The sequence below is a fragment of the Rhinichthys klamathensis genome, unplaced genomic scaffold, assembly GCF_029890125.1.
Source record: "Rhinichthys klamathensis goyatoka isolate OS25496 unplaced genomic scaffold, OSU_Roscu_1.1 h1tg000056l_1, whole genome shotgun sequence".
Classification (NCBI taxonomy): domain Eukaryota; kingdom Metazoa; phylum Chordata; class Actinopteri; order Cypriniformes; family Leuciscidae; genus Rhinichthys; species Rhinichthys klamathensis.
The window spans coordinates 898,307-921,947 of NW_026606601.1; the positions used below are offsets into that span (position 1 = coordinate 898,307).

General features: G+C 38.3%; 1 protein-coding gene across 3 annotated transcripts in view; it reads left to right on the forward strand.

The window, feature by feature from the left end:
* Positions 1-23,641, forward strand: part of sema3fb (sema domain, immunoglobulin domain (Ig), short basic domain, secreted, (semaphorin) 3Fb) — a 149,038-nt gene that overhangs the window by 110,229 nt on the left and 15,168 nt on the right. For 2 of the 3 annotated variants that reach the window (XM_056248593.1, XM_056248592.1), the window contains exons 3-7: positions 13,899-14,059; positions 15,297-15,359; positions 17,271-17,390; positions 19,855-19,944; positions 21,520-21,613. In XM_056248593.1, coding sequence (XP_056104568.1) covers positions 13,899-14,059; positions 15,297-15,359; positions 17,271-17,390; positions 19,855-19,944; positions 21,520-21,613 — 528 coding nt within the window. The remainder of the gene's footprint in view (positions 1-13,898; positions 14,060-15,296; positions 15,360-17,270; positions 17,391-19,854; positions 19,945-21,519; positions 21,614-23,641) is intronic. The other variant, XM_056248594.1, reaches the window with a different exon arrangement.

Here is a 23,641-nt window from a genome sequence, read left to right on the forward strand (position 1 = left end):
TATTAACTGAATTGGCATGTTCATAGTTGTCAAAAATCATAATTTACTCATCCTTATGTCATTCCTATTTATTTATTTAGGCCTATTTACTTACTGAAATTAATTTTTAAATTAATTTATATTTTTATTTATATTTTTGATGTACTTCAATTCATGTTTTAGTTTAATTTAATTGTAGTTTATGTATTTTTTTTAAAGGGGTCATATAATGGTACATGCACTTTTACAAGTTGATTGTACTGAAATGTGTGTTGGCAGTGCCTGTGCACAACCATCATATAATGATAAAAATCCATCCAGTGTTTTTGTTTTAATCTCCTTATATGTTTTCCCCTGCCTCAAATTGAGCCGTTCGTTTTTGTGACGTCAATAAAACGGACGCCCCTCCCGCGATTGTTGATTGACAGCAGTGATTCAACACAGACCCGCCCTCGCTCGTCCTGTCAATCATAGTCTGCGCGGATCGGCGCGGTCATTGTTGATGTGCCGGAGCACTGTCTATGAGCAGAATGGCGTCTAAGCGATTGTGGTGTTCTGTTCTTGGGTGCAATAACGAACACAGCAGTCATTTTAATGTTCCTAAATCCGAACCGCTGAAGACGCAGTGACTGAGTTTGTTTTCGAAGGGAATATTCCCCACGAGCAACGTCAATGCTCTCATGTTTGCCGAATCATTTCTCAGTGGACTGCTTTATAAACGAGGATCAGTGTAAAGCTGGTTTTGCTGAGAAGCTGCACCTGAATAAAGGATCGGAACCTATTCGTCTTCCTGCTGAACCTTCAGAAGAACTAAAGTGAGTGTAACGTTTTATTAATCTTTATATTAATATTTATATTAATCTTTGCAAATCGCCAGCTGCACGCTTCACGATGGTTTACACTCGGTTTACACTCAGGGTACATTACAGCATGTTTTCTATGTACAACGTTTCTCAATATAATTCATAATCCCACGTTTATAATGAACAACGCGTTATGGTTATTGTGTTATTGTGTTACAAACGGTGTATGCGCAGAACAGAGAGGCGGGGTGAGCAAAGCTCATTATCATTTAAAGTCATATGCACTGAAACGGCGTGCTGAAAACAGAGCTGTTTTTGACCAGGTAAAATAAGTGTTTTCTTACAATACTAATGAGAATTTTTAATTAAAGTATATTACAAACTTTTAATTTAGACCCTAAAGAATCATATTAGCTTGTACAAAAATGGCATTATATGACCCCTTTAAGACCTTTGGCTTTATTAAGACCTTATTTTTATTCATTCTTTTTACTAATACATTCTTTATTTTATAGGACAGTCAAGTGAAGACAGGCAAGAAGTTCTCGTCAAAAGGCTTTTTTTAGGTTGACAACATCCATTTATTTTCATTGTATGGAAATAAACTTTGTGTTTTCCTTTTATGTTCTAAACAAACTGACTTTTTTTTCTTCTTGAAAAACTACTTCTTGAAAAAGTGTAATTTGGAAAAGGTACCTTTAAAAGGGGTTTTACTGTTTTTCTTCCCTCATTAGACAGATCTTGCATCTTTCTCACAGTCAATGTGGGCGGTTATTAAAGTATTTGAGCCTGTCATTTTGCAAAGCTTATCAGCAGGGACCCCGTAGGCTCGTGAAACCTGTCCGTCCAGCTCTCCCTCAGAATGAGTTCCTACCCGTGGTGACAGAACCTGTCCTGAAAGGGTTAACCATCTGACATTTTATTCCCATGGCAGGGCGTGTGTGTGTGGGGTGCCGGGAGAAAGTGTGGCGCACCAAACCTCATTTCTGTTTGTCCACAGCTAATCGCCTCATTCTCAGATGAGCGCTTGCGTAAATGGAGAGGAAGAGCGACAGGGCGAAATAGATGAACATGTTGACTCAATCCTAATCCTGCTTCCTTCCTGTCTGGCCTGGGAAACGGAACATATGCAGCCCTGATCGCATCCAAAGCATCTGCCAAATGTAACACCAATGTTGGCTTTCTCTCATGCATTGGCTCTTATAGGTCTTATAGGATGAATGGTGTGAAAAGAGTCATTCTATATATAAACTTTTCCATTTTACAAAAGCAACAGTCATCTCTTCAGGTCCCATAGGTTGTAGTGACAAGCACCAAGGCAGCGCTATAGAGACCCAGCAGCGGGCGGTAAACACATGCATCAGCGGGAGAGTAGCCGAAGGATAGAACTTCTACACAATGGCTTCTGTCACTTTTAGCATTCCTTTCCGTCTGCCTCAGAGGAAACGGGGGAACAATTCCACGGGCACCTCTGCCGTGCCTTGACCCCTCAGCTTCTGTTGTGATAGCCCAGCAGTCGGAGGCTTCCACCAGGGTGTACGTAGGACATTTCCCATCACCTCCAGGGGCCACCAGAGATCACCTTCCTAGATGTCCGTGATCGTAAATTAGCCGTCGACATGTCACAGGATACTGACAGGAACTCTCGCAGAAAACCTGCTAGTCTCAGGCATTCAGCGCTTTGAAAATCTTTCTGTCGCTGACGAAGCGTTTCTCCTCCGTTCCCCTTTCCTGAGGCTTTTTTAGGTGCTTGTGTTTATATAAGGAGGGCATTGTTTCATTGTAAAGATGATGTAGCAATTCTGCCTGTGGCGTCCTTTTTGGTAACCTTTTTTAGTAAGGGACTATGGTGCAGACATCTGTCTTTCTCATACAGTAAGTGCAAATCTTTCCTCGACTCTCATGTCACAATCAAAACTATATTAGTATACCACTTTGGACACCTGAATGGAAAACATATATCAAATGAAATCAAACCCTTTCCTCACGTTTTTGTTTTGAGAGCTTATTGAGGCTCAACCCTTTCAGCGTGGTCTTCAAAACTCCATTCTTTAATAAAAACAAGGGTCAGTGAAGTGGAACATTTTTGCTGAATTTAAACTTCCTTCGGATCCAGGCCAAGTCAAACATCTTCATACTGATTCTATGAAAGTGTGTATGGCTTTTGGCAGTTTGGAAACAAAGTAAGGGTGGCCTATAGTCTCAGAAGACCAAAAAAAGTTCAATCAAACTAATATGAATCGTTTCAAAGTAAGTTCATTTGCAGCCTGGACCTCAAATTGTCATCAGTTAGGAATATTATTTACTTAACTATTAGACACCAATTCAAAACAGCTGCTGAGTTTGAAATAATGTGTATTCTGTAAAATCCTTCTGAGCACGTCTTTGCTCTTTTGAATATACATTACCGTTCAAAATTGTGGGGTCGGCTTTTATACTCACCTAGGCTGCATTTATTTCATTAAAAATACAGTTAAAACAGTAATACACGTGTGATACATTTCTTTCAGAATTCTTTGATGAATAGAAAGTTTAAATGTCTTTTACTGTCATTTTTGATCAATTGAATGCGCCCTTGCTGAATAAAAGTATTAATTTCCTTTTTGTTTTGTTTTTAAACCTTACTGACCCCAAACTTGTAGACTGTAGTGTACTTTCCCTTTTTCTATTTCACTTTTGCTTGGAAACCTAATTGGGATTCTTTGCAGTAATGCCACTTTGTTTGTGCAATCCCTGCTTCCTGATTCCGCTCAGGTCGGGGCCAGTGACCCTGACCCCGGGGCTAATCCTGGATTAATCTCCAGCTCAAGCAGTCTTGGCTGCTGCCTCACGACTTCTGAGCCCTGGCGCTCCGGGTCTGATGTATTTACATTGGTGGGAATGAGTGTTTCTCTGAGATTGGGAAAGAAAGTAGAGTACGGAAAGAAACAGCTGTTCAGTTTCTTTCTGGTTCACCCTTCTCGGACAATCTAATATTTCAAATATCCGCTGATTTATTTTTGCAATATTTTGTCAATCATAAAGGTGTCTCTTTCCAACATGCACCTGATCCCTGGACATCCGAGGCCGCCCACCCTCCTGGGGTCAGGGCACAAGAGGGCAACTCGTGTGAGAGGCAGACGTCCGAGATTGATCGCTGTTGAGAGAGCGCTTGTTAATAAAACATGTCTGTGGTGATAGAGAGCTGTGTTTTCACAGATGTGTCTAATTCAAAGCAAGCTGTCTCTCTCCTTCACAATTCAAGCCTTCTTAACAGATACCTTGCGCTGAGAGAGAAAACTATCTGCGGTTTGTTGACATTCAAGCTTTTCCTGTATAGGAAATGGATTTTCCATCAGATGAGCAGATTTAAACACCAGTGATGCTTTCATTGATTTCACCTGTCATTTATTTCGTCTTTAGTATCAAACAGGAAGAGGAAGTGGTTGAAATTTGGATTTTTATGGTTATGCTTCTAGTTATGCAAGCTCAATTTCATGTGTATTTTTTGTTGCATTATGCATTTTACTCTCGCTGTTGCCACAAGGGGTGCTAGTAGCCATTGACATAAGCTGTGTCCCAATTCAAAGGATGCGCACTTCAAAGGCCACACCTTTGAAGTCCGCTAAGGTCAGACCAAGCTTTGTTAAATGGGACGGTCTAGCCAGCAGAGGATTGCTCTTGTCACCTAGCAAGCCGTTGATGAGCGGGAGTATCGTTTGTGCTGGACTTTCATTTCTTTTTCTTGAAAGAACAAAACGTGGTTCACAAAACGGTCTAAATATGTTCACCTTAGTCGATTTATGAACATAATAAATATTATAAACTATATAAACATAAAACATTTGAACTGCTATTTGAACAATTTATCGTCCACCAATCGTCGTATTGGCAGATATATGATCATTTTTAATGTTATCGTATAAGTTACTTTAACCATGGGTATTTTACGCAATGATCTAGCATTCACATTGGCGTACTTGCGAAGAGTATGGTTCTGATCCCTTTAAAATGTTTAAAAGCCTGTATATTTTTTTCTTTAAGACAAATGGATGCCATTATATTGTTTGTTGCACAGTCTTGTACACACAGACGCCCTCAATCACTGGGTGCTAATTATATCTTTGAGAATAGTGAGTTTGAGAGTTTGGGTTGGAGGTGGTGATGCATGATATTGGGCACAAACATTTTAAATGATCCTGAAACAGAACTGATGTGACACACAGCGGCGCATAGTTTAGTCTGTGGGTAGAAAGACATCTGCAGATGTAGTTTATTAGACTTGCTCATTACTGATGAAATCACCAGCGAAGAAATGGAGTGTACCTGAAAACACCTCAAAACATATGTGCATTTTAAAGTGCAAAAGAATTGTACACCACCTAAATTATGCAGATTTATAAGGTCAGACAGATGATGGAGGCCAAGCATGATTTTGGATGGTCACAGATGATGGAGGCCAAAACATTAGGCCATGAACTCTAAATAATAATGCAAAATAAATGTCCCTGCAGGACATACAGTAAAATGTGTTTTTATTTACTACCCCAGAAACCAGACAGGGTTTAAAAAGGACATCATGATAAAATAGTTTGATGCACTGCACTGTGTAGACAATGACATGCGCTAATATTTACAACAGAAAGATCTGTCCCCACTTCACAGTCTGTTTTACATTTGCTTAATTAAATGTACTAATTTAGTCTTTAATCCAAACCAGCCAATGAAGTATTTTACAAGTGATTTATCCTAAGATCTTTATTCGTTTGTTCGTTCATTCCCGTCCATCCTCTCTTTCATTCCATCTGTCATTTGTTCAATCTGTCTGTCCTTCGTGCATTGCTTCATACCGTCCGTCCTTCGTTCTTTCCAAACCATCAAATGAGGAATTACTTATTCTATCCTTATCTAATCCTTATCCTTTTTTATATTTATTTTTGTGTCGGATAAATAAATGTCCATTTATAAATATGTGTATACATATTGTGTGTGTGTATCACATCAGGGACGGACGTCTATTCCTCTCCACGCTCATTGTATTCTATAATGGTCTTTCTGTGGTTCTCAGCTGTGATTAAAACAGGTCCAAACTAAACAGCAAGAGTACACCAGACCTGCTTTTCAGTAGTTATAGAAGCATTCCTTCTCCGTTGGATCATCTTTTGATCCTGGAGGCCAACAAAAACTGTGTAAGTGTGTGTGTGTATGTGTCAGAGAGAGAGGCTGAGGAACAAGTATGTATTAATTTATGACACAAAAAGATGTTGCTCTTAAGGCAAGACTTTTAACAGCATGAGTCAAAGCTTCAGGAGTAATGTAACTGTACTGTGAGCAGATAAAGACTCCACTTACCTCATATACAACCAGGCTTCCAGAACTTTAGATATGAATCAGGTGCAACATCCGGCTGGAACATATTAGGGATAAAGACAGCTCTCCCTCTCTCTCTCTCTCTCTCTCTCTCTCTCTCTGAGCTCTTATCAGAGTCTTACAGGAAATCAGCATGTGTGAGTTGTCAGAACAATAACACAAGAGCACTGCGGCATGCAGTGGGTTGGACTGCTTCCATCTGTGTGTGTGTGTGTGTTAGTTTGCCCACTTTACCACACGTATAGACACAAGGCAAGCTGTTCTACATGGATGGGCATTGAGGAGGGTCACATGACAATACAGTCACACTTTAAAGGACTTAAAGATAGCAAGCCTGAGTATTAGCAACATCACAGATACGGCAAATGTTTGTCTTTTTTGCCTAATTATGCCATTATACTCTTAAATTATCTTATCTAATTAAAGATTAGAGTTCTTGGCATTTTGAATGTGTGGGGTAGGCAACTAAAGTAATTAAAATTCATATACATTTTTTTTTTAAATGCATTTTTGCTCTTCTCTAGTTTGCGTCCTAATCTAGTTGTCCAATTATCTTGACGTTGTATATTACGAATATCGTTGGCAATGACAAATGCTTTTGTTGCTCTTTTGTAAGTCGCTTTAAATAAAAAAAATTATCTGCTAAATGTATAAATGAAAGAAAAAAATAATACTGTCATGATCCAAAAATAGTTTAAATGCATTTTCTGGGCACTGCTCACCCTCACATCCCTTTTTCCTCAAATGTCCCCTTTAGGCCCCAATCTCCCTTCTTTTATAGTTATAATTTACCAATCAGACTCACAGATTTCAAGTAGACATACAGTATATACATATAGCAGATGTTTGGCTGTTGTCAGGGTTTAGCAAAACTTCGCATCATAAATTTCCTCGCAAAGTGACATTTTTGACAAAGCAAGGATATTATTTAAAAAGTGTGTGTGTGTAACTAGGTGGAACCTGTGCTTTATGTGAGTCACCTGTTCCTCTTAAACTGTCACTCTATGAGTGTACAGTATGTCACTTCTGCTTGTGTGTGCGTGTGAGCGAGTGAGCCAGCACACAGTGATACGGCATACGCTGCGAAGAGTGATGATGTGGGTTCTGGCTTTGTCCGCGGACCGCCTGCATACATGATGTCACGCTAATCCCAAACCACCCTCATCTCTCTCTTCCTCTTCCAAGCAGCTCTCCTCTCTTCTGGGCCAGACTGAGTTTCGTGCAGGAACTCGCTCCGCAGCCCTTGGCTGAGGCTCTTTCATTTAACAAAATTTGAAACTGGAGAAATCTGCCGCAGGATGGACTGTAATTTCAGGCGGTATAAAGATAACCGCGCTGCTAGCGACCTGGACTCACAAGTAGTGATGTTGTTGAATGATTGTTATTGTAGAACAATGTTTCCGCTCTCAAATTTTTTTTTTTTAACATGAATAAAATTAAGCAAAGTCAAAATCAGATCAAAATGTAACCTCTTTGATGTCTCGACTGACGTCTTCGTGTGTTTCCCCCTCTAGTTTTTTAAGTTTTTAAGTGTTTTAGATATTCCATATTTTTTTCACAATTGTTTTATATTTTTCTGGCCTTTTTGCCCATTATTATTATTATTATTACTATTATTATTATTTGAAGTCATTTAGATATTCCATATTTTTGTTTGATTCGCTTTTAATTTTTTCTGACCTTTTTTCCCTTTTTTATTATTAATAATAATTATTATTATTTTTATTATTAGTGCCATTTGTGCCTCAGTCTAAACCCATGACCATTTGTGTGAAAAAAATGGTGCCAGTCAAAGTGACCGGCAGAGGTTTTGTTTAACGGACATTTTGATGATGTGCCGGTCAAATATCGCCTATTAATTAGTCGAGTTGAGGAAAACTGGAGGCAGGCTATGTAACTTAAAAAATGACATAATAGAATGGCCGTATAGCATGCAACATGTTATTATTAGCCTAACTTTCAAATAGACGGAAAAAAACATGAACGTCCGATTGGCGTCAATTAACACCAATTGTTTTTCACTGTGGTTTCACACACATTCACTTTTTGAAACATTGAGGCACGGATGTACCTGATACAAATAAATAAAACATCTCCAGTTAACTAGCAGATCATTCATTTAGTTCGCTATTAAATAAGAGATCCAGCGCTAAAATCAGTTGTTTTTTAAATCAAGCTGAGCGCTCGTGTCCGCTGCTATCAATTGCATGGACGACGCGCTGCGCGAGTTGCGCAATCTTCACTCGGACGCGCGTTTCAATCTATCACCGTAGCGGAGACTCTACACAGGCGAAGCACTGCTACTTGGGCGCAGAGATATCATGCAACACCTGAAATAAAGCTTGCCATAAAGAACCGGCGAAAGTAATGATTATGCATGAAACATTTAAATTGTTGATAAATTGATAAAGTTGACGATGCAGACTCGCCATCTTCGCAGTAGTGAACGCGCCTAGAGAGAGAAATGCACACTTCATATGAAGTGTGCACGCGCCAGCGCCTCCGTGTCCTGATTATATTGTCCACTATATTTGCTTCATATTTTTTAATCCAGGCAAATTTGTTGATGAAACATTAATTAAAATGAAGATACAATTTATACAAAACGAAATAAACTTTAAAGAAAGGCTTTCTACAAAACAAAACTAAATTAGTGGTCAAAATCATGTCTGACCAATTCCAAATGTTTTCCGATATATAGGCCTATTGGTCATCTTATGATCCTATCTTACTCATCGCATGCGGTTCCCTTTTCATATAATCAACATGGATGAAATAAAAAAATAATAACATTATATTATTTATAAATATGAAACGTATGTTTAAGTTTTTTAACTTATAATAAGCTTCAAACCCCTCCGCTTTGCTCACATGCTCTGGTGTGTAGTCTAATGCATGTGTGCGTGCATGTGGTGGAGGGGTGCGATTTTCTAATAATAATCAACCCAGCGATCTTCGAATATTATTTTTGCTTGAAAATTTCATTTTGTATAAATTGTGTATTAATTTTAATCAATGTTTCATCAACAAATTTGCCTGGATTAATAAATAAGAAGCAAATATAGTGGACAATATGCACGGAGGCGTCGGCGCGTGCACACTTCTCTCTATAGGCGCGTTCACTACTGCGAAGATGGCGAGTCTGCATCGTCAACTTTATCAATTTATCAACTTTATCAATAATTCAAATGTTTCATGCATAATCATTACTTCCGCCGGTTATTTGTGGCAAGCTTTATTTCAGGTGTTGCGTGATATCTCTGCGCCCAAGTAGCAGTGCTTCGCCTGTGCTTCCAAAAATGCATTTGCCAACCTATCTAAATGTAGGGGAGACCGTGAATAACCCCAATTTAAAAAAATAAAAAACGGTGGAGTGTTCTTTTAAGGCTAGCCTGCCTGGTCCTGGCCATATTTGAAACGTCTCACTCAATCGTTCGTTGTTTAGGTCTATATTACAGCCGTTCTAGGCGTGCGCTTTATTTGAAATGCAGCATGCGATGTTGTTTAATAACTTTCAAACGGTATAGAGCCTGTTCCTTTATTACATAGCCAAAGGTCGGTGTATTTTTGCTTTATACATTTTAGGCTTATTCTCAAATTCATATTGTGTTAGGGGGGCGAGATTATTACGCAATTTTAATCGGACAATTTGACCGGAGAGATTTAATTTTGTCGGACATTTCTTTTTTTTCCCGGCCAATGTCCGGTAATTACCGGACAACGGAAACCCTGATATATATATATATATATATATATATATATATAATTCTTGAGTTAATGATGTTTGAGTATGTGTAACCACATTTAAACCACACAATATTAGTTTATGTAGGACGAAAGAATTCACAAATACTCCTACGAAAAAAAGTATTAGGAATAATACATGAAGACGTTTTGTGTAAAGTTTGTGTTTAGAGATAAGTGTTCCCCAAGCTAGAAATGTCCTACGGTGGCGTCAACAAAAGGGACGAGACCTTTCGTAATATCTGCTCCCACTGCCAAAATCAAGCATACTTGGCTGCACAGCGTGAACAGCTGACCAATAGATGGGGAAAAAAGAGTAACTTATGTGCTCATGTTATTCACCAGCTGTTTTGTCTTTGTAATACAGCAAAAAAAATATCTGAATATGAACTGTGGATGTCTCTCAGAAGTGGAAAACATTTTGGAAAAGTAGTTTTGCCATTGTTAGAACAATATTATATAGTTTTTCACTTCTTAATTGTACCGCCAATGTCAAGCACACTTTTTTTAAGCAACTAAGCCAGATGTTCTGTAGTTGGGCAGTCTTCTTTGCTGCCATGTATTCAAAAGTGACCATTGTGGAATTTCGAGGGTCCGTGGACTGAACCATACTAGAGTTAAATGCAACTGAGTAACAGCACGTCTTATGGGAAGTGACTTTAGCTGGCAGCTTTTGATTGTAATGCTATGGGAACATGTACCTTTGTGGGCTTTGGAGCAGAGTTGACTCATTGTTCGGTCTTAGATGTGGCCATGCATGGCTGTGATTGTCTTGGCCAGCAAATGGAAAAGCCAGTCAGGAAGAAAGAGGTCAGTGCTAGAGATCTTGGTACCATCATGTAATATAGCAAGCATGGATTAGAGCTGATCTCACATACCCACACCAGGTTACATTACCTTCCCTGGGGTTTAACAGTGCACACGGCGTGAAGGAAGCAAAAAGGTTTTCAGTTGATTGGTGAAACTCTGTGAGAATGTAAAAGTAGAGAGGGAGGAGAACATGGCAGACGTATTTCGGAACGAATATCCCTCTGCCTCTTCCTGCTACACTGCTCATGCAAAGAAACAGGGTGGGCATGTATCCGTGAGAGTGGGGTTTAAAAAAAAAGGCTAAAAAGTGCAAGTACGGGTCCGGTTACTTGCTCGTTAGCAGGACCAAGTTCTAGTTCCCCTCCAACAGGCCATTTCATGCTACGGAGGCGAAGCATAGAGAGGGGCCTTTCTCAAGACAAAGTCCCCAGTGTGTGTGTGTGTGTGTGTAAAACAGACCCCCCAGTAGTTAGCCACTAAGACTGCACCGGGCAATGGTGTTCCTCCAGGCTTTATCTGGATCCACTTGACTGGATTTTCACAGGTCTTGTACCTAAAGGTTGAAAGAGGATCTATCAAAGAATGTTGTGGTTGTGGTAGACGTTGGCCTTGTAGATCAAATTTGTGGTTGTTCTTGCAATATTTCAGCACCTCTACTGTTTTATTAGTCTCTCTGACCTGTCTTTAGCTTAATCCAAATCAGACACCATAGTAGGTAGTAGCTTGTATTGCCTTCTAGGTAGACACTAGCCTGAAATTGTCTGAAGGAAGCTGTCGGCTCATGTGTCCGGATAGATCCCAGATAGACATGGAGCTGTTGGTATTGGAGTACAAGGATCTTTAGCCAGTTGGTCTTGTTTCCACAGGTGTCCCTCTGTCTTGCAAGAGAGAAAAGGACAAAACGAGAAAGAGGAGGGAGTTGAAAATCAAGGGAGAGAACAAGAAAAGGAGATAAGAGTAGCATTTAGTTTTTGGCATGCACAGCCTCCGCTCCGTATTTACTCTGGTTTCGACCATATGCCAAGCCTTGGAGCTGAAGCTAGCTTTGTGCATTCAGAGACAGTGCATACTTGAATTCCAACAATAGTAAACTTACATTTTCCCCTCCCAGTAGAACATTCCAGACTTTAAACACTAGTGTTTTCTTTGAGGGCTTCAGGAACTGGATTCGCTGCACGGCTCAGCAAAAATCATTGAATACACGTGGAGAATATCCTGTGGAAGTGTTATATTTAGGTTATGTGGCGGACAGATTGGCTGTACGGTCTTATTAGAGCTGCTTGCTAAGGCAAAGATTTGAACAGACCCCTTAGGTATTAACCGTTAATGACGCTCTTTGTGCGACGAACATGAATGATAACTCAAGTTGTGTGGTTTATTGAGAAGTGTGCTAATACTCTACTAAGCAACCACTTAGCAACACCCTAACAACCACTCAGAACATCCCAGCATCTTGGTGCCAACTTTGGCATGTAGTGTGTAATGATGGAGCTCATGGATAATTGCTCATGGATAATTGCTCATGGACTGTGTGAAAGCTTTATCTGTGTCTTCAGTGAAAGATGGTCATTCAAACAGACGTTTAGGAGACGCTGACAGACATGCCGAGAGGAGCTGGAACTACTATATTGAACCTACTTCTCTTTCTTTCGCTCTCTCTTTTACTCTTTCTTTCACACTCTTTCTTTTGCTCTATTTTTGTATTGGCAAGTGGTCGGGCCTGTTTACCTTTTTTGCTCTTGATTTCTTATAATTTCTTTCACTTGCTCGCCCTTTCTTTCGCTCATTCTTTCTTTCGCTCATTCTTTCTTTCACTCGCTCACTCACCCACCCTTTCTTTCTTTAGTTCTTTCGCTCATTCTTTCTTTCGTTCTTTCTATCACTCTTTCTTTCGTTCGCTCTTTTCTTTTGCTGGCTCTTTTCTTTTGCTGGTTCTTTCTTTTGCTGGTTCTTTCTTTTGTTCACTTTTCTTTCTTTCGCCCGTTCTTTTTCTTTCTTTCGCTCTCTCTTTCTTTCTTTTGCTCATTCTTTCTTTCTTTCATTCTCTTTCGCTACTTTATTTTATTGTTTTTTTCTCTCTCTATTTTGCTTGCTTGTTCTTTCACTTTTATTTTCCCCTTATTTCTTTCTCATTCTTTTTCTTTTCTAAATTTCTTTCTTTCACACCTTTCTATCTTTTACGCTTGTCTCTTTTCTTGCTTTTTCTGTCTCTTTCTTTCTGTCTGTCTGTTCATGTCTATCTTCACGCAGTCTACATGGTGGATAGATTGTTCCGGCTTGAGCTCAAACACAAATAATCTCACAGACGGAGGCTCTCACACACCATTCGGACAGCTGTCAATCAAATCCCTGACCTCAAAACACAACCCTCGCTCAAGGATTTATTAAATCAAACTATACAAATAGAGCAATGGTAATGTGATTAATCAGTGTATTATGCTAGTAGTGAATTCAGGGCCTGTCAGGTAGATAAACTGGTAATTTTACATTGCATTTGTTTTGATAAATTACTAAGATTAGAATTTATTTTTAATCCTTATCTCTGCAGGGTGATTCCTGGGACTTGTTGAGTGGTAAAAACACAGAAGAGGTGTGTGTGTGCGTGTGAATGTGTGTGTATATGGGCGTTTTCCTTGTACTCTGTAAAACTGCGTGCACAAAGATGGTAACAACAGGTTAACTGCTGTCTGTTAACTATACGTTGAGTAATGCTTTACGCTCTCAATAGAGTTTAATATTCCAAAAATTTTATATTTGTTATGTTTTTTTATTCTTTACCTCCATAAAATAAAGTCAGGGCTTAGCACAAACAAATCATTTGTTTATTTTTTTGATAACTTCCATTTTCTTTTGAAACAAGGGGCATCTTCCAGACCTCAAATGTTCCTACGTGTCTCTGTAAGGACTAGATTGGAAAAATGTGAAGACATAAACAGATTGCCATGTTTTGTGTCTGCAATAACAAACCCTGTATTATCTTATTAGATGAAATAGATGGAGTATTCTTCATTTGTGAATTGTGGCCGAATTGTTATTGTCAAGTTACCATGGTTTTATGAGATGTATTCAAGCAATTATGGAAATGGCATGAAACTGGGAGTGGAAACACTTTCTCTCTTTACTTCTGTGTAAATCTTTCTAAAACAATATCACAGCAATAAATGTCTTGTCTGATTTTGACTGAATTTTCTCTGTCTCTCTCTCTCTCTGCAGATATGAGGTCTACAGGTACAGCCCATTACTTCTCTTTCCTGTTGAACACCTCAGACTATCGCATCTTGCGCATGGATGAGGATCACGACCGCATGTATGTGGGCAGCAAAGACTACATCCTTTCTCTGGACCTTCACGACATAAACCGAGAGCCACTCATAGTAAGAACCAGCACAAAACACTCCATTTATTAATTACAAATTATTATAATTATATAAATTATATATTTATTAATTATACATTTATTTTTTTACTGTTTTATTTTGTTATTCATTTATTTGCTTAACAACAACAATAATAACAATAATGTATTTATTTAAATGTATTCATGCATTTATTATTATAGATTTATTTGGTTTAGTATAATGTATTTATTATAAATGTATTATTTATTTACTATACATTAAAAAATGTATTAATTTATTATAAATGTATGTATTTTGTACTGTTTTAATTTTATATAATTTGTTTGTTTGTTTGTTTGTTTTTTTGTTTATTTATTTTATTTATTTATTATAATACATTTGTGTATTGTTTCCTTTTTGTATTTTGTTTTTTACTGTTGTATTTTATTGTTGTATTATTCATTTATTTACCTACTACTACTACTACTACTACTACTACTACTAATAATAATAATAATAGATTAATGGATGGAGCGATTTATAGTTTTATTTATTAATCATTTATTTATTTTAAATGTATTTATAAATGTATTATAAATGTATACATTATTATACATTTATGTATTTTTTTTATTATTCTATTTCATTCTTTTTGTTTATTTATTTATTATATGTATGTATTTACTTTTGTATTTTGCTTTTTACTGTGTTTTTTTATTATGTATTCATTTATTTTTATTTATTTATTTACATAATAATAATTAGTAGTATTATTAGTGTTAATGTTGTTGTTATTATTATTATTAGTAGTAGTAGTAGTAGTAGTAGTAGTAGTAGTCGTAGTAGTAGTAGAAGTAAATAATAATTAATTATTAATACTTTTTTGTTTTTTTTTGTTTTTTTTGTTTTAAATTTTAAGGCTTGTATTTAATTTTTTCACACTGTTCACCCTGTTTTGGCTTTAGTTCCTGGACAAGCACAAGCCATAACCTAAATCACAACAGGCTCCAAGGGTCATTCCTGTATCACTGTTACTTTTTACTGATTAGCTCACAGCAATGCAGGAAACTGACTATTAAATTCTATAAAACTAAAGCCTGGATATGGGGGGAACCCTGGGGCCTTATAAAAATGCAGGGTGAACATTCCCTGGCTAGTTCAGCTCATTATGGTGAAAGGTTGTTGAGTTAAATGGGATTGTTTCTGAGATAGTGTGTCGTTGTTGTGACAAATGGGATTGACCCCTCTCTCTCTTTCGTACTTTCTCTATCAGATACACTGGCCTGTTTCCCCGCAGAGGAAGACGGAGTGTATTTTAAGTGGCAAAGACACAAACGTGAGTGCCGTCTTTTTCAATTTCTTTGCTTCCGCACTGCTCTCATACTCTGATCAGGAATGGGGTGTAAACGAAGAATAGTACTCTTGGAACCCATCAAATTACAGGACTGGAACTAAATATTGTCTAATTTGTTTTTAAGACCTCCAAGAATTGTTACAGAAAGTGTTATGACAATATACACAACCAGTTTCTCAGTTTACAGTTGGTCTACATTTGCTCGCAAAATATCTTTTGTTTAGACATCTTAACTCAACTCCAGCCAGCTCTCACTTATGAAACTCTATGGCTTTGCATGTGAAATCTGCTTATAGTTTGGGTTTTAGCTGTAAATGTCATTACAAATGCACTGCATGTATAAAACCATTTGGTCAGGGTCTACATCCCTCAAGCTCAACAAAAAAAAAGCTATATAAATGCTGATATAAATGAAGTGAAAGTGAGATATTCAGGTTTAGGAATAGTGCTGAGGTCAAATATATGTGTTACAAACCTCAACCTTCCTGGTCAGACACCACACACAAACACAGATGCACTCATCATAGATATTCAGAAAAGTAAAACAGATGCTAGATCCAGCATGAAACGAACTCGAACCAGTCAAATTCCTGGATTTGCGGACATATGGAATTGGGTGTGTGGTTTAGTGGTCTGGTAAAGAAACTGTGAGCTTCACCTGATCATCTGCACATCTGCAGGGAAGGGGGTGTTGGGTTGTGCACTGGTATGGTACTTAGTGTCAGGTATGGTAGTGGACATTATGGGTTTTACCACAGCTCATGAATTATTCATAATGTTGAATATACTTGCTGTGAAATGAATCCACATGTAGCTCTCTAGAAGTACTTTTCTGATAGCTGATTTGACTCTTTTGAACTTAACATAGGGTTGCTGAAATCACTTCCAGTACTGAGTTTAAAGACAAAGAAGTAGTTGGGTTATTCTTCCTATATGAAACAGGAAGTTTTTTGAAAGAAACGAGTACATGTATTCAGCAAAGATGCGTTAAAGACATTTAAAACGTTAAAAAATATTTCTATTTCAAATAAATGCTGTTCTTTGAACTTTCTATTCATCAGAGAAATCCTGAAAAAAACTAAAATTTTGTTTCCACAAAAATATTAAGCAGCACAACTGTTTTCAACATAATATTCAGAAATGTTTCTTGAGCAACAAATCAACATATTATAATGATTTCTGAAGGATCATGTGACATTGCAAACTGGAGGAATGATGCTGAAAATTCAGCTTTGCATCACCAGACTAAATGAAATAATAAAATGTAAAACAACTGTTTTAATTGTTATAACATTTCACAATATTACTGTTTTTACTGTATTTTTGATCAAATAAATCTTACCGACCACAAACTTTTGAAAGGCAGTGTTCGTCAGAACAAAATAAATGGCGCATCTGCATCATATTAAGTGTTATGATAAACTATCATATTACAAAGTATTCTTCAGCTATTTTCTCTTAGGTCAACTACAGCGAGAGTGGAGCAACAGTTTGAAAAGTATTTGTTTGAAATCAGTTAAAACTCTGGCAGGTTTATAGCTAGCTACCCGAATACCTGAATTCTATGGTGAAACATTAGCATGTGTGTATGCACACTAGCATTCTATGTTTCTGGCATTGTTACAGTTCTTGTTTTTGGACCAAACTCCTCTGCATACTGCAATCAAAATTTTGGTCCATTTTCTCAGAGGTTTAGGACTAAATTTCAAATGTTTATATCTTCTTAAAGTTTATTTAGCGGTAGCATGTAGCACATAGCACTAACATGAGCTAAAAGCCACAAAACTCACATTGTAAATTCACTGGCTTTTTTATGTCTGGCCTAATGGGTCTTTTGTTCAGTCTGTCATAGGCATGTGTGAAAATAGTTAACGTGATTGTTTCCTCTCTCAGGGCGAGTGTGGTAATTTCATCCGTCTGATCGAGCCATGGAACAGGACGCACTTGTACGTGTGTGGGACGGGCGCCTACAACCCAATATGCACTTATGTCAACAGAGGACGCAAGCCAATGGTAAATGGCCTTTCTGAGAGTGGGGTAACAGGGCATGAGAGGTGTGTCTTAAAGGTAGCGGGTACACCTGGATACCTGTGAGGCACAGGTGTTCTTCCTGTATTTGTAGATACGCCTTTTCCAGATTTCTCCACAAATCTATCCATTACCGACTCTTACAGTCCATCAACTGTGATTAGTCACTCATCGTCCCCCTGTGTGACCTCCTTCCTCCCGTAAAAACCCTCCAGGTGTTGGCTGGCGTTCACCCTCACAGCTGCCTTCCCCAGCGCACTATAACTCTCTCTCCTGTTTAGTCTTACTCTTTAATTGAGGAGCTTGAGTTTCTTCGCTCGAGCCAGGCATCACTCTGTGGACCCTCGTTGCCTTTTTAGGACCCTTGCTTGTACAGCTAGCACTTTGTCTCTCTAAACACAACACTTGTTCTCTAATGACGGTCCAGGGACGTTTAAAGTATAGAATTAATAGAAGTCAGAAGTTGGAATACCGTTTATATACTTTTTATTCTTTAACGCGCACACACACTTATAAAATCACACCTATACTAATACTATATAGCGATGCATTTCTTAAAGAAATAATTCACCCGAAAATGTAAATTATTTTTGCAACTTTATCTCAAACCTTCACAAAGTTTTATTTCTGACAGATTTAAATGTCAGTGTTTACTGATAATAATTTATGATGAACCATTTATTGAATCAACTACATTTAAATGCCTTTGTACTGCTGTTCAAAATGTTGAATTTAGATGGTTCTTGTTAGTGAAATAGTTGATTCATTTCACAAACAAGAGTGAACAGATTTGTTCCTTTCAAGGAAAGTCTGTTCACTTGGCGGCCATATTTGCACCATATCCGGGCAGCTATTCCGGGCATCTAAGACCAAGTACTATCTATTTGAATGGGGGAAATCCTGGAATCTCAAAAACTGCTTGCCGAACTCTCAATTAAATAACATATTTCAAATCAGCAACAAAATCAGACATGCACTGTACCATAAATTGTATATTTTAGTAGTAATATGAGTGCACCATCTTTGTATATCTAAAGTCTTTGATTTAACTCACTGACTCAATGATTCAATGATTCAGTCCGGGTTTTTTTTTAGATTCAGAGATTAACAGCTGTAGTCACTACTTGTATGGAAAATACCTCCATGTTCTTCAGAAAGTCTCATGGGTTTGGAATTGAGTGCGAGTAAATAATGACAGAATTATTCCTATAATTTCCCAGATTTAATTCTGAAAGCAGTATTATGTAGGGTGTTATGCTATGGGAGCTCCCATTATTGCGTCTCAGTATGGTGCTGGAGGTCTATTTCCCATCATAAGGAATTGCCTCAACTTTTCCCAGGAATTTGTAACTGGCACACATCCTTTTAATGCCCTCCGCGTGTGAATGTTGGTACAAGAGCTGAGAGGTGATGTGATATACCCCTTAACACCCTGCTCTTTCTAGACAGGAAACCTGGGTCACAGACTGCGTCCACAAAGTCCTCCAGCCAGGCAAACATCTCAATGTCTGTGCCAATGAGCATGACACACATCATGTCTAACACATACAGACACACATTAACCCAAAGACATCCAGATGTGGCCAACTGCAGCAGGTCTTTGGCGTGCTAGTCCAGGCTTTGCATTCAGACTGTACCCAAGACAGTATGTTGAAAGAAACACATGTGGCCGCAGCAGACGTGCTGACTCACAATGTTGATTTTTGGGGTTTTCCGAAAGCCAGCTGTGCAACCCATAATGGTCAAACCATTCGACAGCAGCACGCTACGATAACACCCTTGACTTGAACACATGACACCACAATCCCAGACGGGTTTTGATTTACACTTCAAGATATCTATAGTGCCTAATATCTTTCGCACACTAACTCTCTTCCTCAACTTAGTGAACCGTGTGGACATGATGAAAACAGTATACAGTAAACCAGGTGCTTCGTTAGACTGTTTTGATGGTTTTATAGGGGTTTTAGACACTTTTTAGCTGGCTGACCAGCTAGTCAAGACTGGGGGACCATTTTGAACAACTGAAACCACCTTAGGCTGGTTTATACTGTTTACAGGAGATCACTTCCCGAAGCTTAAAAATACATAGCACACATGATTATTGTCCATATATATAGCCTATATTATTTATCATTTTTTATATTATTATTGATTATTGAATAAATGCAACCTTGGTGAGCATAAGAGCTCTTTAGTGAATAGTGTATGTATTTGTTTTACACTTTTACAATGTATAATTTTTTTGCAGAATCTCAGCTCACCAAGTTTTGGAACAGAGCTGCTGTTTCACTTGCAAAAGCATTCATAGAGACATATACATGTAATGAATATGGTTTCTCTGAGGGTTAAAGGTCACAGTGCCTAGCTTATGGGCTGGTGCTAAAAAGGGGGACCTTACTTGGTAAGTGGGTAACATCATAGATCATGCAACTATGTTGTGTTTTAGACGGCCATGCATCTCCAGATGCCCCAGACCAGAGGAAGAACTAGTCGTGCAGCTGAACCTGAAATCGTGTTTGATGAGACAGGACTACAGGTGGGACACGGATGTGGACGTCTGCTGCTGGCTCCCCTGTTGTCTAAAGATGCATTAACCTGCATGCTCTTTGTTCCTCTGTGTTTTTCCTGTTCCGTCTCATCTGTCTGATGTCTGGAGTTTTGTTGTTGTTGTTGTTGTTGTTGTTGACTCTGTCATGTCTTTCTAACATGTTTTTTTAAAGCCTTGGTCTGTGGCGCACATCTTGTTTTTTGTGCATTAAGTCACTTTCTTTTAGTTTTAGTATGTCTTAATGGCTAATTGCTGATCTTTGTTTAATTTCTGTTCTTCTGTAGTGCCTTAGCTTGTTAAATGTTTCTCTCTTTTGAAGTTCTACCTGCAAACCTAACTTTTCAAGTTAATTTGTAAGATATTTCGCAACTCTCAATTTTTTTTCCGGGACCTCACTATTTCTTTATGATTAACTAACTTGCAATACATAACCTTTAATGTTCTTACCATCGAAGTAAATGCTAAATACACACACACACACACACCACACACAGGCAGTTGATTTAGAGCAAACACAAAGAAGCAGATGAAATAATAGACCTTCAGAGCTAAACATTACTCAAATACTTCAGCCGTCCTACATTTCACATCACAAGAAAAAGCGCTTGACCCTCTTGTGAGCTGTACATATACATATAACACATAAACATATTAATAATAATAATAACAACATAGTGAGGGTGGAGAGAAAAACAAAATTGGCATGAATTGATGGCAAACACATGTATGAAATGAGGCATTTACAAACTTTTCTTAGGTTATTCAGGTAATTCTCGCAAAAGTTTGTTGCAAAATATTTTTAGTTCACTATAATTTCCATTCTATCACCTCTGCCAAACAGAATAATATAGGGAGTCTGTTGCAAATTTTACAAACCAACATTTCTAATTTAAGGCACTTAAAAGGCAAGGATCTGCCAGCGCCATTGTTTCTGCAGTGTTGATTTTAATAACGGGTGAAATGGAACCTGTTAATGCTGGACAGCACTGAATATTTTGACAGCCTTTCCGCTCTCCTTTAAATGAATGTTGATAGATGAAATGAGAAATGTCTTCCACTCCTCCATCTGCATCTTTGACAGTAAAGTAAAATCTCGGGTTCGAAAACTAAGGATCTGGCTGATGGCGAGTCTTCGGGGCATGTCAGAACACGCTCGTGGCAATTCCTAAATCGCACATCCAAATACCTGTCAGTCAGTGTTTCTATATCATGCCCGAGGGATGCTGGGATGGGCCGGTGTCAGTAAGCCATTCCGCCACGCTCGCGGTGCAGGATTAGACAGGCGTTGCAGGCTACGGACGAGTAGAGAAGTTTGGATAGTGAAACTTTATATCTGCGCATTATATTCAGAGATCCAACTCTGAGATTAGTTAATTTTGCATCATTGCTTCTCTCTTTTACTGTTGTGCATCATAGTCTTTTTCATCACATGCCTAACCCTGTTGCCTAAGTCCATGTCATGTTTTATAGGGATTTGAGGACTGAAGACTACAGTGTAGTTTTTTCTGAATTATTGATTGTAAGACAGAGGGATCTAATCTTTGCTTTCAATTGTCCTTTCAGGAATACGTGTTCCATTTGGAGCCTGGCAGAGAGGATTCTGGGAAGGGAAAGTGCCCATATGATCCAAAACTGAACAGCGTCTCTGCTTTGATTAGTAAGTCCCTTCAAAATGGTGGAAAATATATTTCCACTTCAGAGAGTTGGGTGTTGAACATGCAGTGTCCTGCTCCAAAAAACGGCATCTTGTGAACTCTCTTTAAATGACTAATCAGAACAACTCGCTTTATTCAGAGAACTATTGCTCAACTGCTGCCATAAAAAAGTGACTAGCTCCTAAGCATTGTTCTTTTTTTCCTGCATTCCATGAAGCAACACAGCATTTTCCCATAAGATGGTGAAAAGAATTTAACTAAATGAAAATTGAATTAAATGGAGAAACCATGGGATTATTAGTTATGTGTTTTATTGGAAACGTTCAATCCATGATTTGAGTAACTCTTAATGGAGAACTCAGATGGCAGTGAAAGCTGTTTATATTGAACCATGCGAATCAATGAAGTGCACGGTGTGTTTTAACAAGCCTTCTAACGATGCTTCTCACTGCGACTCTTCATGCACTACCAAACTCAAAGGTTTATAGATCATTGGTAACGGGTCATTTCAGAATAGTGCTTGAGGGGACAAAAGCTTTTCACATTTAGATATGTTCCATATTCACAGAGAAGCAAAGAGAAGGCTTTGTTTTATTTGGCTCCTTGTAGTTAAATTAGGTATGAAACATAGAAATAGAGCCGCACTATTAAGTTAAATAAAACCGAAATCGCAATATGGTTTAGTGTAATTATAATATTGCAAATGCTGTTTTTTATTAAATAAATGTATGTTCTGCATGTTTACACGTGAGGAGCTTATACTGACAGTCATACTGATTGTCACACATTTTTGTACCAAATTGTGCAGCCCATCAAACAAGCACTGAAAACCTGAAGCATTTTAAATCTCCACGTAGATGCTGCTAGCTAAATAAGCTTGATTTTACTTGTCATTTCAAGTAGGTGTTGCATTTGTTGGTTTGCTTTTTTCTTTCTTTTATCTGAAAGTCTTTTTCTTTAAAAATGTGCATAGCTAGCAGCCTGAATATTATCATGTTAGCAAAGCATTTGTGTCAGTGTATTTGAATAAAGTATGTTAAAGAATGTTTTCCTTAATCAATTTTAGTTTGTTAGAGTGTGGAAATCCATAGTATTTTCTGACAAAATAGTTTTGTATATTAGTTTTTTTTTTTTTTCCTGACTAAACGATCTCCAAACTAGCGGGTCATCAGCCAAGACCAAACAACAGCACAAAACCCCAATTTAGCAGGACTTACACAGCAGGTAATTCAGCATAACCCTTGACTAGGAAAACAACTGACTAAACCATCTAATCAGCACAGCTTAGCAAAGCCCACAACTAGCAAAACCACTTTATCACAGGCTTACACGAGGTACGACCTTAAAAGCCACAAACAAACATGACAAGGAAGCTTTTGCAAACAATTTGGCATGCCAGTCCTTGAAAGAACTCTTTAGTGCTTGCCTGCCTGGTTGTATTTAACCACCACCTCATATATTAGAGTTGTTTGGTTAAATTTACAAGACGTTCTGACAGTTTGGCACCTAGACTTCCCCTAAGAATCAACAGTTTTGATCTGCCTTTGGAAAAAACGCCAACGGGCAGAGCAAATAGACTGTTTCAACAAACTCATTCTACATCCAGCCCGTTTCCTCTACAAACTGAACTTGTATCTCCCGCTGTAAACAGAAGCAAGTGTGGGCAAAAACGGGCAGGCTCTGTGCTCTGGATACCTCAGAGAAGGAATTAATCTTGAGGGCCGTGACAGAGCTCCGCCTGGCTGTGGTTCTGCGGCCCCTCCTTAACAGCCATGGCCTCTGCCAACTACACACTGAGACACCTGCTCAAATGGCCTGCAACTGGGTTCTGCACACTCACACTCACACCCACACACACACACACACACTTGACCTCCACACTACTTAACAAGGAACAAATTCCTCCAGAGGCAATAATAACCCCTCACATGCATAATGACCAGCGCATGTGAAACCCAGTGGGCATCAATCCTGTGCATAATTGTGTATAGTGTAAGTTGGCAGTTGCCATCAAGCCAAGCTTTATATCA